This window comes from Nematolebias whitei, chromosome 6 (genome assembly GCF_014905685.2).
Source record: "Nematolebias whitei isolate Nwh7 chromosome 6, NemWhi1, whole genome shotgun sequence".
Classification (NCBI taxonomy): Eukaryota; Metazoa; Chordata; class Actinopteri; order Cyprinodontiformes; family Rivulidae; genus Nematolebias; species Nematolebias whitei.
In genome coordinates this window covers 42,623,484-42,636,705 of record NC_056503.1, presented here as the reverse complement: position 1 = coordinate 42,636,705, position 13,222 = coordinate 42,623,484, and the positions used below count along the sequence as shown (strand labels likewise).

Sequence of the window (13,222 nt, the reverse complement as noted above, 5' to 3'; positions counted from 1 at the left end):
CAAGCGGAGTGATGGATGGATGGATGATGGTGGGTAGGTGAGTTGGTTGGTAGGATGGATGGATGAACAAAAAGGTAGGTAGGACAGAAAGGGCAGATGGATGGATGGATGTCTCTAAAACATATTTGACTAATCCGTTACTATTACAGATTATAAATAAAATAGTTTCTGAACACTGTAACTGAACAGAACTGTGTTGAACCTTCACATTCTTTTTGCTGGAGTTTTAAACACTAAATGCACATTATTTTATTCTCTGTTTACTTTTTTTTTTTGTCTTCCTCAGCTATCCGTGCAGTGAGTAGTGGGTGTAATTTATTTATAACTATGCTGGAAACATGTCTCAAAGAACAGAGTCGGGTTTCTGTTTCTCAAATATGACCAGGCTAGATTTAATCATGTGCCTCAGGTTCCCGCTCTACTCTTTTTGTGTTTTTAATGGCTCAGGGCTCTGGATGACAGACGGAAGCTGTGGGACACTGAAGAGAAACGTCTGAGAGAGAACATCCTGCAGCAACGCAGACAGCAAGTACAGGAAGCTACCGAGCGCTTCCAAAGAGCCCATCTTCCTCCTCCTCAGAGATACAGGCAACGTCAGTGCTTCACGTGCATGATTTGAGGACGAATGATAATGTACTAAGAGTCCCGACACTTTGCACTTTACTTCAATTATATTCTTTATGTCGTTATAGCTCTCACAAGAAATGCTCCGAATATTGAGGATGCACTCAGTCAAATTCAGGGCAGCTTGGGTTCACACGCCCAGCAGCCCTCTCTCTTGTCCACACATATTAGCAGGTACAAATATAAAATAAAAAGTGCTAAATACAAATGTACCTCACTCCTTTACTGTACGCTGAGAATGTTTGCTGCTATTAATTAAAAATTTGGTGCCGTCTTTCTCACAATGTGAACACTTTGACAACCGATTAGAGCATGCATTCACTGTCGCATAGTTTCAAAAAGGTGATGCAATGTCAAACTAAAGAAACTGAAAATGCAGTGTGAATGCTTATTGCATAAGAACTTACTGAAAAACAGCTGAGATTAACTAACATTATGCTGAAATGGAAGGACAAGCCGAAGTTAGCAGAAGAAAGCAGACAGAACTGATGAATTAGGTTTAAATGAGCAGAAATTAGCACAATTAGGAAATTAGCTTTAAAAAGCTGAAATTAACAAAAAAAAATTGCTGAAATGTCAGAAAGAAGCTTAAACTACCAGAAGAAAGTAGAAAGAGCTGAAATGTGCTAAAAAAAATGTACCAGTAACTGAAAAGGCTAAAACTAGTATAAAACAGCTAAATATTAGCTGAAATAGCAGAAAAAGTTTAAACTTACAGATAAAAGCTGAAAATGAGCTTAACAAACTGAAATTAGCATATAGTACTAGTAGCATATACTTCGTTAGGCTAAAAATAGGTGAAATTATAATTTATCTGAAAACAGCTGAAATGAGTTAAAAACAATGCTAAAATGTTAGCTGAAATGGTAGAAAAAGCTCAAATTAGCAGAATAAAGTAGAAAGAACATGTTTGCCCAATTAGGCTGAAAGAAGCAGAAATTAGTACAAAAAAGTGGAAATTATCATAAAAACAGATGTAAAGTACCCGTAGCTAAAAAGACAGAAACTTAAATTACCAGAACGAAGTGGAGAGAGCACAGTTTTGCCCAGTTAGGCTCAGTTAAGCAGAGATTGGCACAAAAACGTAGAAATTATTAGAAAAAAGCAGAAATACGCAAAAAAAAACAAAAAAAACCTGAAAAGTAGCTACAAGAGTGGAAAGAAGATTAAATTAGCAGAAGGAAGTAGAGAGAGCACACTCTTTCCCAGTCTGGCTGAAAGAAGCAGAAATGAACACATAAAAGTGGAAATTATAAAAATAAAAAAATAAACAACTGATAATAGCAACAACAACAAAAAAACAGCTGAAAAGTAGCTAAAAGAGCAAAAAAAGCTTAAATTAGCAGAAGGACATGGAGAGAGTACATTTGTGCTGAATTAGGCTGAAAATTAGTACAAGAATGGTGGAATTAGCTGAAAATGTTAAAATGAGCATAAAACAGCTAAATAGTAGCTGAAATAGCAGAAAAAGCTGAAACTTGCAGAAATTAGCTGAAAGGATCATTAAAAGCTGAAATTAGTAGAAAGAAGTACAACAATGTTGCAGTTAGCAGAAAGAATCTGAAAAAAAAAATCACTAAACAGCTGAAGTTAGCTGGAAAAAAAAGTTTAAATTTGCAAATGGAAGCTGAACGAACCTGAACCAGAATAAAATGTGAAAGGAGCAGTAAAAGTTTGTAAACAGATCTAAAGATATGAAGGATGTCAAAAGAGCTCAATTCATCTCTATGAGAAAAAAGTGTCAGAAAAGGATAAATGTTTCAAAAAGTTAAAGTTGCACCAAAAGTCATGGCAGCATTGTCCTGAACGAGCTGAACGTTTTGATTTGTTGAAATAGCACAAAAAATGTGGAATGAGAAAGATGGATCAGAATAGTGTGAATGCTGCATAAACACTCACACAACTATTCGTGTCCACCTGGAGGTGCATTCCTTCAGCCTCAGTCTGGTCTGAGTCGACTCTTCTTCCACATCTAAATGACTCTCAGTCAGTTGAAGGTCTAAATTCTCTGTCTGCAAAGTGAAATGTAAAAAATGTTGCTGCCTGCTCCCTGAACCACTCGTTCATGTTGAGCCCAGTCAGTTCTGTCACTGTCATGTTGGGAAATGCCTGTACCATTAGAGAAATATTTAAAAATATCTTTAGACTGTAAACTTGGTCCTTCTGTATATTCCGGTGGTCAGCTAACTAACCTGAATGGATGAAATGAAACAGCCTAAGATGTGTTGAAACCGTGAGAACTAGGCCTGAGTATCACTTCATCCACCCTCCTCTGAACCCGATCCACCCATGTCTTTGGAACTGGGTACAACTGGACCTCATGACCTCACTCCATTGCTCTGGAGTCTAATCTTTGTGTCACTACAAACTGAAGCTTTTCATTGATTAGTCTCCCTGATAAGTGCTTTTCTTCTTGCTACGCAGCTCTTTTCACCCAATGTCTCGAGTTTCCTTGGCCTTGTGCGAGTAAATATGTGTTTATGATTGATATAAGTGTTATAATTTTACTGAGTAAGTCTCAAATCATTCCAACCATAATTTGACTTATCTTTCCGCCTTTGATGTTTTGTGTGACAGTTTTTTTTTTTTTTTTTACCCAGTTTTGCAGTTTTAACAGTTACCTATAGATTTTGTTTGCTTTAATAGACATTTGATCATATTCTGATATATTTTTCATGACCCAGGATGTGTCTTCTAACATGATTAAAGGAATTAAAAGCTACTTTTTCCCATAAGTTTTCGCTTTGGAACAACTGCGTTTTCCCCAACTGTCCTAATTATTTGCTTAGGTAGTTCCAAGGGATGACTTATTTTGGTTGGCTACGTATTATTATTATTATTATTGTTAATATTATTATTATGTTGACTAAGTTTTTTTTCTTTCACTTGAAGAGGCAGCACTCCATCACCTACGCCTCCCACAGCTCCTAGATTGTCTCATCGCCGAGCCCTCTCTGCAGTGGAGGCTTACAGTAAACTGCTTCAGGAGCAATGCAGGATCGAGACGCTTCACAATCACAACCTGCAGGTATTTGTTTGAGCAGGTGGCAGTAGATATTCCTAAAAAAGATGTATTGTTTCATCTCTCAAGGACAGAACTGCTGCATGAAAAAGTTATTTGCGATGTTGTTTAGTTAAAACTGAAGAACCCTGAGCTATAGGCAAAGTTAAGTGACTATTTTTTCTGCTAACAAGTGAAGTACCTCCAGGTGTTTGTCCTAATATACAATCTAAAACTTAGAAGTTTAGAAAGTGGTCAAAACCTTTTTAAAAAATGTAAGCAGACCAAAGTAGAGGTTCAACTGTTCTTTCCTAAAATGAATAAAGCTACAATTAACTGAAAGGCATCCTAATGTAGGAGCTCAAATAAAGTCTTGGCTAAAAAGTAACAATACTGTACTGCCACGTGGTTCACTGACAGACACGATGTCTGATGGTTACGTTAAACTCAATTTACACTTTTCTTTCCACATTTGAATAATGTAAAATATGTATACTTATAAAGTTTTGAGTAAGAAACAATTTGAGTATAATTTACTATACAGTACTTTAAAATACAATGTGGAAAATGTTGGCAAATTGTGTGTGTGTGGTGAACTCAACATACACAGTTCAAGTCTGTCTTTTACTTTGTACTTCCAAATTAAGAAGAAGACCTTCAGGGGGCAGCACACATCTTCTTCGCCTCTTTTTGTTGCCATAACTTTTGGTCAAATGTGATTTTAAAAACAGTTTCAATAATTATTTCTTCATGTATTTTGTATATGGATAATACTCTAATAATTACAACATAAATTACTTTATTGAAATGCATAAATCCGTCTCGCATTCTGTTACGCTAAATACTTTTGATATTCTGTTTAAATGTGTTGACGCTCTCATTCAAATAAAACCTTAAATAACTGGTTAGGTTCCAGTAAGTTACTGATAGTGCATATTTCCCTGTTTTACTGCTTTTCCACATTAGATAAAATGTCCACTAAAAACAGTTTTACTCATTAATTATTGAAGCTCTGTTCTGTTGAGTTTCTTATTTTGAGTCGTTTCTATTAAAGATTAATATTAATGTTCAACAAAAGGGCAATATATATGACACGTTAAAAAATAGTGTGCGGATCCCCCATTTCCCTTTATTCAACAAACATGAACAGAAACTCCCAAGAAAGTAAAATAGAGCCTCCACATAAAAATGCAGCTTGGACTCTTGAGTCTTATCATTTGATTCATGTTCTAGTCTGTTTTTTAATTGAAATCAATTTGTTCACATGTGAAGTACAGCTCCGTTTCGTTTAACTTCTCACGCTGTAGCTAAATGACAGGTGTATTGTTTACTTTGGAATTAAATTTATTAGTTTACGTCTGTCGTCTATTCGTACAATATAAAATTATAAACGGTTTATTTAAACTTACCAGCACTCTTTTGCTTCCATTTGTCAGGGCAGCCATGACTCTGATTCTTCTGAGAGCCTTTCAAGTAAGGACAGCTTGGAGGATGAGGACTCCAACCAAAGCACATCAGACCTGCAGTGTTCTCGCTCGTTGTTTTCTCCTGACTCAGAGAAGACCCACGCAGCGCTACAAAAGCAAAGTGAACTGTGTCCAACCTCAGCTTCTTTCTCAGCGATGGTGCTTCTTGATGAAAATCTAGCCCTGCTAAGAAAACTGCATGAACCCCAGCAGGAAACACAAGAAGACTCTAAATGGGTTAACAATGGGACTGTTGACGCTGAAGCTTTGTGGGATTTCACTTCTATTGCGAAAATACCTAAAACAGAGAACCACGCCACACCAAACAATAACTTATTAGCTCTTTGTAAACTTCCTAAAGAAGATCCAGATTACTCTGAAGTCAAATCCTTACAAACAAATCACAATGACAGCGTCCTCATGAAAAATAGGGTTGTTCTTGGCAACCCAGATGAGTCTCCATGTTCCAGACAAGAGGCTCTGTTGGATCTCAGAGAACGGAGGATCCACGATGACAGTCACTTAAAATATCCATCATCTACAGATGCTTCTTTCCCTTCCAAAAATGGTAGCAGCAAAGACATTTTGTTTGAGACTCCCCTAAAAAACAACATGGCAGATATATTCACCAACAACAGAACCCTTTTGCCCACGAAAAAAGAAAACTTTACGTCGTCTCGGATAAATTCCTGCGCCTCCATAAATAATCTCAACAAAGTTTCAAACTCGGAAAGTAAAACTGAGAAGGCCATAAACGGAGTGTTCCTGCCAAACGCAAGCTTGTCCAAGATTCAGTCAGAAACGCACAAGTGTCCTGAGGAAGACGAGAAAAGTTTTCCTGTTTCAGGGGCCACACCTCATTCAGTTTGTAAAGTCAAACTCGTCAAAGGGATTCTTAAAAAGCAGTCCAAAAATATGCCAGGAGATACTTGTTGCATGCACGACTCAGACCGTTTGATTTTTGCCAGCCATGTAGCACTAGCGTTAAGAGATAGCGTTGAATTAACAAGAGCAAAATCAAAAGATCAGGAGGTCAACACTGTAAAAAAGAAGCTGCGTTGGTTTGACGAGGTCTTTACAGGAAAAGACCACCAGCCGAGCCTCACTAAAGAGTCAAGGTCTCCCAAGCCGGGACCCAGCATGACCCCTGCAGCCTCCACTGGCTATCACTTTACAAAAGAAGCATGGGCAGATGTTGGGGTTCAAGTCAACTTGCCCCAGGAACGAGCCGACGGGGTCAAGGCGGCGCATAGCAGTGCCAAGAACAGTGGCTCGAAAATCCCTCAGAGAGCTCGCCCTTCCAGACCTGGAGGGGGTCCTGTTTGCTTGCGGACAAGAAAGGGCACTGCTATACGACCCCAATCTGCCACTGAGGTGAGTCAGATTGCCAAAGCCCAAGGGAAGATCATGGCGCCGCGCCCACCTCCTCGAACAGAGCCCGTGGAAGAAAAAACGCAGCACGTCAACAAGACTCCATACGGCATGAAACACGTCGGCAGCAGCTATAAACAGGCCCTGGTTATAGAGGAGGACCTGCCCAAGAACCACTCAGTGAGAATAGTCTCACCTAAGACACGTGATGTAATCTCAACAGATAGGACTGTTGTGTACACAGCTCTGCCACGCTCCCGCACCTGCTTCTTGTCGGGGGGTAACACAAAAGGCACGCCCATTTCAGGTCATCGAGACTTTCACCAGAACAGTGGAAGAGGGCTGCTGTTCAGAGAAAAAGGCTTTTGTTTGGATGTCACACCCACAGATGAAGAGATTTCACAGCTCTGGCACGGCGTCCGCAGTGCCCTAAACACAAAAGAGGGTAATGTATAGTTTGGCGGCCCCTCACACTGTCTAGGCTTTTTGAGATTTGTTTGACACGCAGTTTTTCTTGGGCTTGTTTTTTCCTCCAACCATAACAATTTAAATAAGAACTAAACAATGTCAGTCTGCACAACATTAGTTCCAGTGAAAGTTTCCGTTTTAACCTAAAATATCATGACATAAAAGTAGGCTCATGGGAATTAGCAGCCTGTTTCATAACTACAAATTTTTATAGTTCTATAGGATTACAAAAATATTTATTATATTCAAATCTTGTTCAATTCGTGTCTATTTATAATATTTTTTGTGTTTGCTACTAGTTCTTTGTGTTAGTTGGCCTAAATTGAGCCATTATTTTTATGGATTGGTTTACTCAAATTCTTTGATTTTTAAAAGTTAGAAAGATCAGATTAAAGTGGATCAAGAGACTTGCTGCCTCATGAGTGTCTGATGAGTTTACGCTTTATTAATCCTGCACTAATTTGTCCAACAGTGGCGTTAAAAGTGACACAGATCTGCATTTCGAATGCTGCATTTAAACTCTGCTGTTTCATTACGTTAATGTGTTGATTTAAATTTAGAGAGCAACTCGTTTTTAGCATTTCATTTACTACTGTAAATAGGCCACACTTTGGAAAGATTTTAATATAAAACATGTAATTTGTTAGTTTATTTAAAACTTTAACAAACGCATCTCGACAGGAAATTATTTTTAGTCAGTTAGCGCCTCTAAAAATCTATTAAAAATAAACAAATAAAAAAATTATTCCAGCTACACACTCAAGAAAATTGATAGCAGCTTAATTACATTTTGTTACACCTTCATTTTTATTAAGACCTTTTAATCATTTGGAAACCACTAAATGATACAGTTTTGTCAGAAGAGTCTGTGTCTTCTGTAAATAATTTTTCAGCCACTCAACCCTTACTGATCATAAAAAGTCTTATTAAAATAAACACAGTAGTTACTTTACCAGAACAAAAGAATAAAATCTTTAAATGTGGACTATTGAACATCTGATCTCTTTCCTCTAAATCCCTGTTAGTTAATGACGTGATAATTGATCATCATACTGATTTATTCTGTCTGATAGAAACCTGGCTAAAACAGGAAGATTTTGTTAGTATAAATGAATCCATTACATCTAATTATTTAAATGTTTATGTTCCTAGAGCAACTGGTCGAGGCAGAGGTGTAGCTTCTATTTTTCAGTCGGGACTATTGATTAATACTAAACCAATTAGTAGTTACAATATTTTTGAGTCGCTGTCTCTAAGTCGATCCCATCCTAAATGGAAAACGGAGTGGCCACGCTCACTAGTTGTTATATATCGTCCACCAGGCTCCTATTCTCAGTTTTTGTCTGAATTCTCAGATTTCTGAACTGACTTACTACTAAATACTGATAAAGTCATAATGTTGGGTGATTTCAATATTCATGTAGATGTTGAACGTGATAGCTTAAGCATAGCCTTTAAAAATTTAATAGAATCAATTGGTTTTACCCAGAATGTTCAAATATCTACTCATTCTCATTATCACACTCTTGATCTTGTTCTGATGAGATTAATAACTTAGTAATAATCCTCAAAATCCTGTTCTGTCTGATCATTTTTTAATAATCTTCATAAATAAACTATTCTATATCAATAAACTGAATTGAATTGAATAGCTTGTCCAGGTTTGAGAAGTTTTTTTGATTCACACTTTCAGTAGTAGACAAAGCTAAACTCCTTTCAAAACTTAGAACATCAGGAGAAGTATATGTTTGTCCCATTTTTATATTTGTTGTTGATATAGCAATGATTCCAGTCAAGTATCTTCCTTCAGACGAAAGCTCGCTTGAAAGGCAAGCCGTGGAGAAACGTGACCAGAGCAGGCAGCCTCCTGGCTCGGCAAACAGAAGACTTCTTCAGACCTCTCAGGTAAATTTGTGCACGGCTGTAAAATTGCTCAGTGGGCAGGACGAGTGAGCATAATTACAAAATACCAGTCATTCAGTGAGTTTGAACTTGTTTTGCAGACACTTTTCATGCCATCTACAGTGCCTTGCGAAAGTATTCGGCCCCCTTGAACTTTTCAACCTTTTGCCACATTTCAGGCTTCAAAACATAAAGATATAAAATTAAAATTTTCTTTTGAAGAATCAACAAAAAGTGGGACACAATCGTGAAGTGGAATGAAATTGATTGGATGTGTCAAACTTTTTTAACAAATAAAAAACTGAAAAGTGGGGCGTGCAATATTATTGGGCCCCCTTGCGTTAATACTTTGTAGCACCGCCTTTTGCTTCAGTTCCAGCTACAGTCTCTTGGGGTATGTCTCTATCAGTTTTGCACATGGAGACACTGAAATTCTTGTCCATTCTTTCTTGCAAAACAGCTCGAGCTCAGTGAGGTTGGATGGAGAGCGTTTGTGAACAGCAGTCTTCAGTTCTTTCCACAGATTCTCGATTGGATTCAGGTCTGGACTTTGACTTGGCCATTCCAACACCTGGATACGTTTATTTGTGAACCATTCCATTGTAGATGTGTCTTTACGTTTTGGATCATTGTCTTGTTGGAAGATAAATCTCCGTCCCAGTCTCAGGTCTCTTGCAGACTCAAACAGGTTTTCTTCCAGAATGGTCCTGTATTTGGCCCCATCCATCTTCCCATCAATTCTGACCATCTTCCCTGTCCCTGCTGACGAAAAGCAGGCCCAAACCATGATGCTGCCACCACCATGTTTGACAGTGGGGATGGTGTGTTCAGGGTGATGAGCTGTGTTGCTTTTACGCCAAACATTTTTGCATTGTGTCCAAACAGTTTGATTTTGGTTTCATGTGACCAGAGCACCTTCTTCCACATGTTTGGTGTCTCCCAGGTGCTTGTGGCAAAATTTAAACAACACTTTTTATGAATATCTTTGAGAAATGTCTTTCTTCTTGCCACTTTTCCATAAAGGCCAGATTTGTGCAGTGTATGACTGATTGTTGTGCTATGGACAGACTCTCCCACCTCAGCTGTAGATCTCTGCAGTTCATCCAGAGTGATCATGGGCCTCTTGGCTGCATCTCTGATCAGTCTTCTCCTTGTTCGAGATGAAAGTTTAGAGGGACGGCCGGGTCTTGGTAGATTTGCAGTGGTCTGATACTCCTTCCATTTCAATATGATTGCTTGCACAGTGTTCCTTGGGATGTTTAAAGCTTGGGAAATCTTTTTGTATCCAAATCCGGCTTTAAACTTCTCCACAACAGTATCTCGGACCTGCCTGATGTGTTCCTTGGTCTTCATGATGCTCTCTGCGCTTTGAACAGAACCCTGAGACTATCACAGAGCAGGTGCATTTATACAGAGACTTGATTACACACAGGTGGATTCTATTTATCATCATCAGTCATTTGGGACAACATTGGATCATTCATAGATCCTCACTGAACTTCTGGAGTGAGTTTGCTGCACTGAAAGTAAAGGGGGCTGAATAATATTGCACGTCCCACTTTTCAGTTTTTTATTTTTTTTTTAAGTTTGACACATCCAATAAATTTCATTCCACTTCACGATTGTGGCCCACTTGTTGATTCTTCACAAAAAAAATTAAATTTTATATCTTTATGTTTGAAGCCGGCAGCACGGTGGCGCAACTGGTAGAGCTGCTGCCTCTCAGCGAGCAGGTCCCTGGTTCAAACCCCGGTCCAGGGGCCTTTCTGGGTGGAGTTTGCATGTTCTCTCCGTGCATGCGTGGGTTTTCTCCGGGTACTCCGGTTTCCTCCCACAGTCCAAAAACATGCATGTTAGGCTGATTGGTAACTCTAAATTGTCCCTAGGTGTGAGTGAGAGAGTGAATGGTTGTTTGTCTCGTTTGTCTCTATGTGTCCCTGTGATGGACTTGCGACCCGTCCAGGGTGTACCCCGCCCCTCGCACAGTGATTGCTGGACATGGGCACCAGTGACCCCCGTGACCCAAAATGGAATAAGCGGGTAAAGAAAATGGATGGATGGATGTTTGAAGCCTGAAATGTGGCAAAAGGTTGAAAAGTTCAAGGGGGCCGAATACTTTCGCAAGGCGCTGTAATTTACAGAGTAACATATTCCTGAAGAGAAGATGTTGCTCATGAACTAGTTTTACTTTTTAACAGCTTTTTAACAGTTTTCCCCCACTTTGTCACCAAAAAGTGTAATGCATCCTCCCAGTCTAAGAATTCGAGGGTTTAACATGAGTTTTTTGTGTATTTTTTTGTAGCATATAAAGCAGAACTTTGAGCTACTCAGAACATGTTCAAGTACTCACAACACAGCCTTAAATGAAGGTAATGCGTTCTACCTAATTTCTTTCTTATATTTAGTACATCTTTTGATTTCTGAAAGACTATAATAGAGCTCTCTGGTGTGTTTACCATCAAATACAATCAAACTGAACAGAAAAAGGGTTTTGAATGAGTGTACATTAAAATTAATTCTCAGCCTATATTTAATCTTTGTATGGGACTGCAGGTTTCGAGTCTGCAGCGCAGATACAGCTGGCAGAGGGCCTGTGGAAAGAGAATCAGACTGGAGGTCCCATGGAGATCGCTCAGACACTGAGGCCCGTAACAGAGCAGCAGCGCCGCCAACAGCAGGAGATCACCACCATTTCCTTGGAGGAGAAGAAAATCCTGCTGTCTCTCGAAAAACTGAACCACCAGCTGCACAGTAAGCAAAGTCCATGAGGCCTCAGTTAACCAACAGAAACACATTAATGTGATAACTATGGGTGAGATAACCCCTCTTTTCTGAATATTTTTGTAGATTTGCAGGAACACGTGGGGCATAATGCTGGCACACGTAGTCTTGCAATTATTGACACACCCTTTGTAAGTACCGTACATTTAAGTTGCTTTTTTGTCTTTATTTCAGTCTGAACAGTTACATTGTTAAAAAAAAAAAGACTCATTCTTCACCTTGTTCTTGTGTTTTCAGACAAACGAAGTGACAGTTACAAATTACAAGCACCGTGCTACCTCAGCAAACTCCGTTCCATACCAGAAGAAAGTCTGACACAAAGTTTTATTCCCAGCTGATAATAAACTTGACTCTGGTCAATGCATGAGCTCTTCATCATCAAAAATGGTTATTACCAAATGTGCCTTTAAGAGTTCCCCCCCTGACTATTACATAAATAAGAAACTGCAAAGGCAAGGGTCACCTGTACATTGGTTCTAAATATACATTCCCCTATAAATGAGAGCGTTTAACTCTTGGTGCTTTCACTCAGTGTTTAGAGAACAATTTATTCTTGATAATATTATGTTTGAAGTTTTATAAAACAACGTGGAATTAGGCACTTAGACTGTAAATGCTTGTGAAAATTATTTAAAAACAAAACTGTATGCACTTTCCATATCTTACACACAACTGAAATTACATAAACTAGAGATAATACAGAAGCTCTTTCATTTTGTATTTATTTTGATAATTAAAACTATATATATATATATATATATATTTAAATACAGTATACTGTCATTCCATTGACATTAAATTAAATAAAGCTGATCAAGACAGAGTTAGCTGAGTGAGTTAATTTTGTTTAGTACGATTAATACGTTAACAGACTTGTTCCATCTCAAACTGGTGCTAAATGACATATTATGTCATAAACTCTCAGGAATTGGTTTCTCAGATCACACTATTGGTTGGTTCTCTAGTTATCTCTCAGATCGGAGGCAATGTGTTCAACACAATGATACTTCTTCCAGTTATGCAACTGTTAATGATTTAAAAAGGTCCATGCTCAATAATCCAGGTATACAATCCAACAATTTTCAGTCAGGTCATCTGGACAGTTTAGTTTTTTTTTTTTTTTTTTGCTGAAACGTTTCACCTTCCATCCAGAAGGCTTCATCAGTCAAGGAAACACACAACACAAAACTGAAACTGTCCAGATGACCTGACTGAAAATTGTTGGATTGTATACCTGGATTATTGAGCATGGACCTTTTTGGTTTTGAACCAGTTTAACATGACTGTCGGTGAGGAAGAGGGCCGGCACAAGAGGAGGGGGCGTGCCAAAGACACCATCTTAGCACCAACATAACTGGTTTGTTTCACTTTGGAGTAAGCTGTTTGGGGGAAGAATCAGTTTTGTGTTTTGTGTTTCCTTGACTGATGAAGCCTTCCGGATGGAAGGTGAAACGTTTAAGCAAAAAAAAGAAATTGTCCAGATGACCTGACTGAAAATTGTTGTATGTTAACAATGATGTACCACAAGGTTCAGTCTTAGGACACACCCTCTTCATAATCTCCATAAGTCAGATCATTCCTGATGCATCCTTACATTTCTATGCCAACA

General features: G+C 38.5%; 1 protein-coding gene across 1 annotated transcript in view; it reads left to right on the top strand.

Moving 5' to 3' along the window:
* Nucleotides 1-11,928, top strand: part of cep126 (centrosomal protein 126) — a 12,180-nt gene extending 252 nt beyond the window's left edge. The window contains exons 2-10 of the mRNA XM_037677890.1: nt 448-593; nt 693-798; nt 3,517-3,652; nt 5,062-6,907; nt 8,741-8,835; nt 11,135-11,201; nt 11,386-11,583; nt 11,680-11,744; nt 11,851-11,928. Of these exons, the coding sequence (XP_037533818.1) occupies nt 448-593; nt 693-798; nt 3,517-3,652; nt 5,062-6,907; nt 8,741-8,835; nt 11,135-11,201; nt 11,386-11,583; nt 11,680-11,744; nt 11,851-11,928 (2,737 nt within the window). The remainder of the gene's footprint in view (nt 1-447; nt 594-692; nt 799-3,516; nt 3,653-5,061; nt 6,908-8,740; nt 8,836-11,134; nt 11,202-11,385; nt 11,584-11,679; nt 11,745-11,850) is intronic.
* Nucleotides 11,929-13,222: the final 1,294 nt, after the last annotated feature.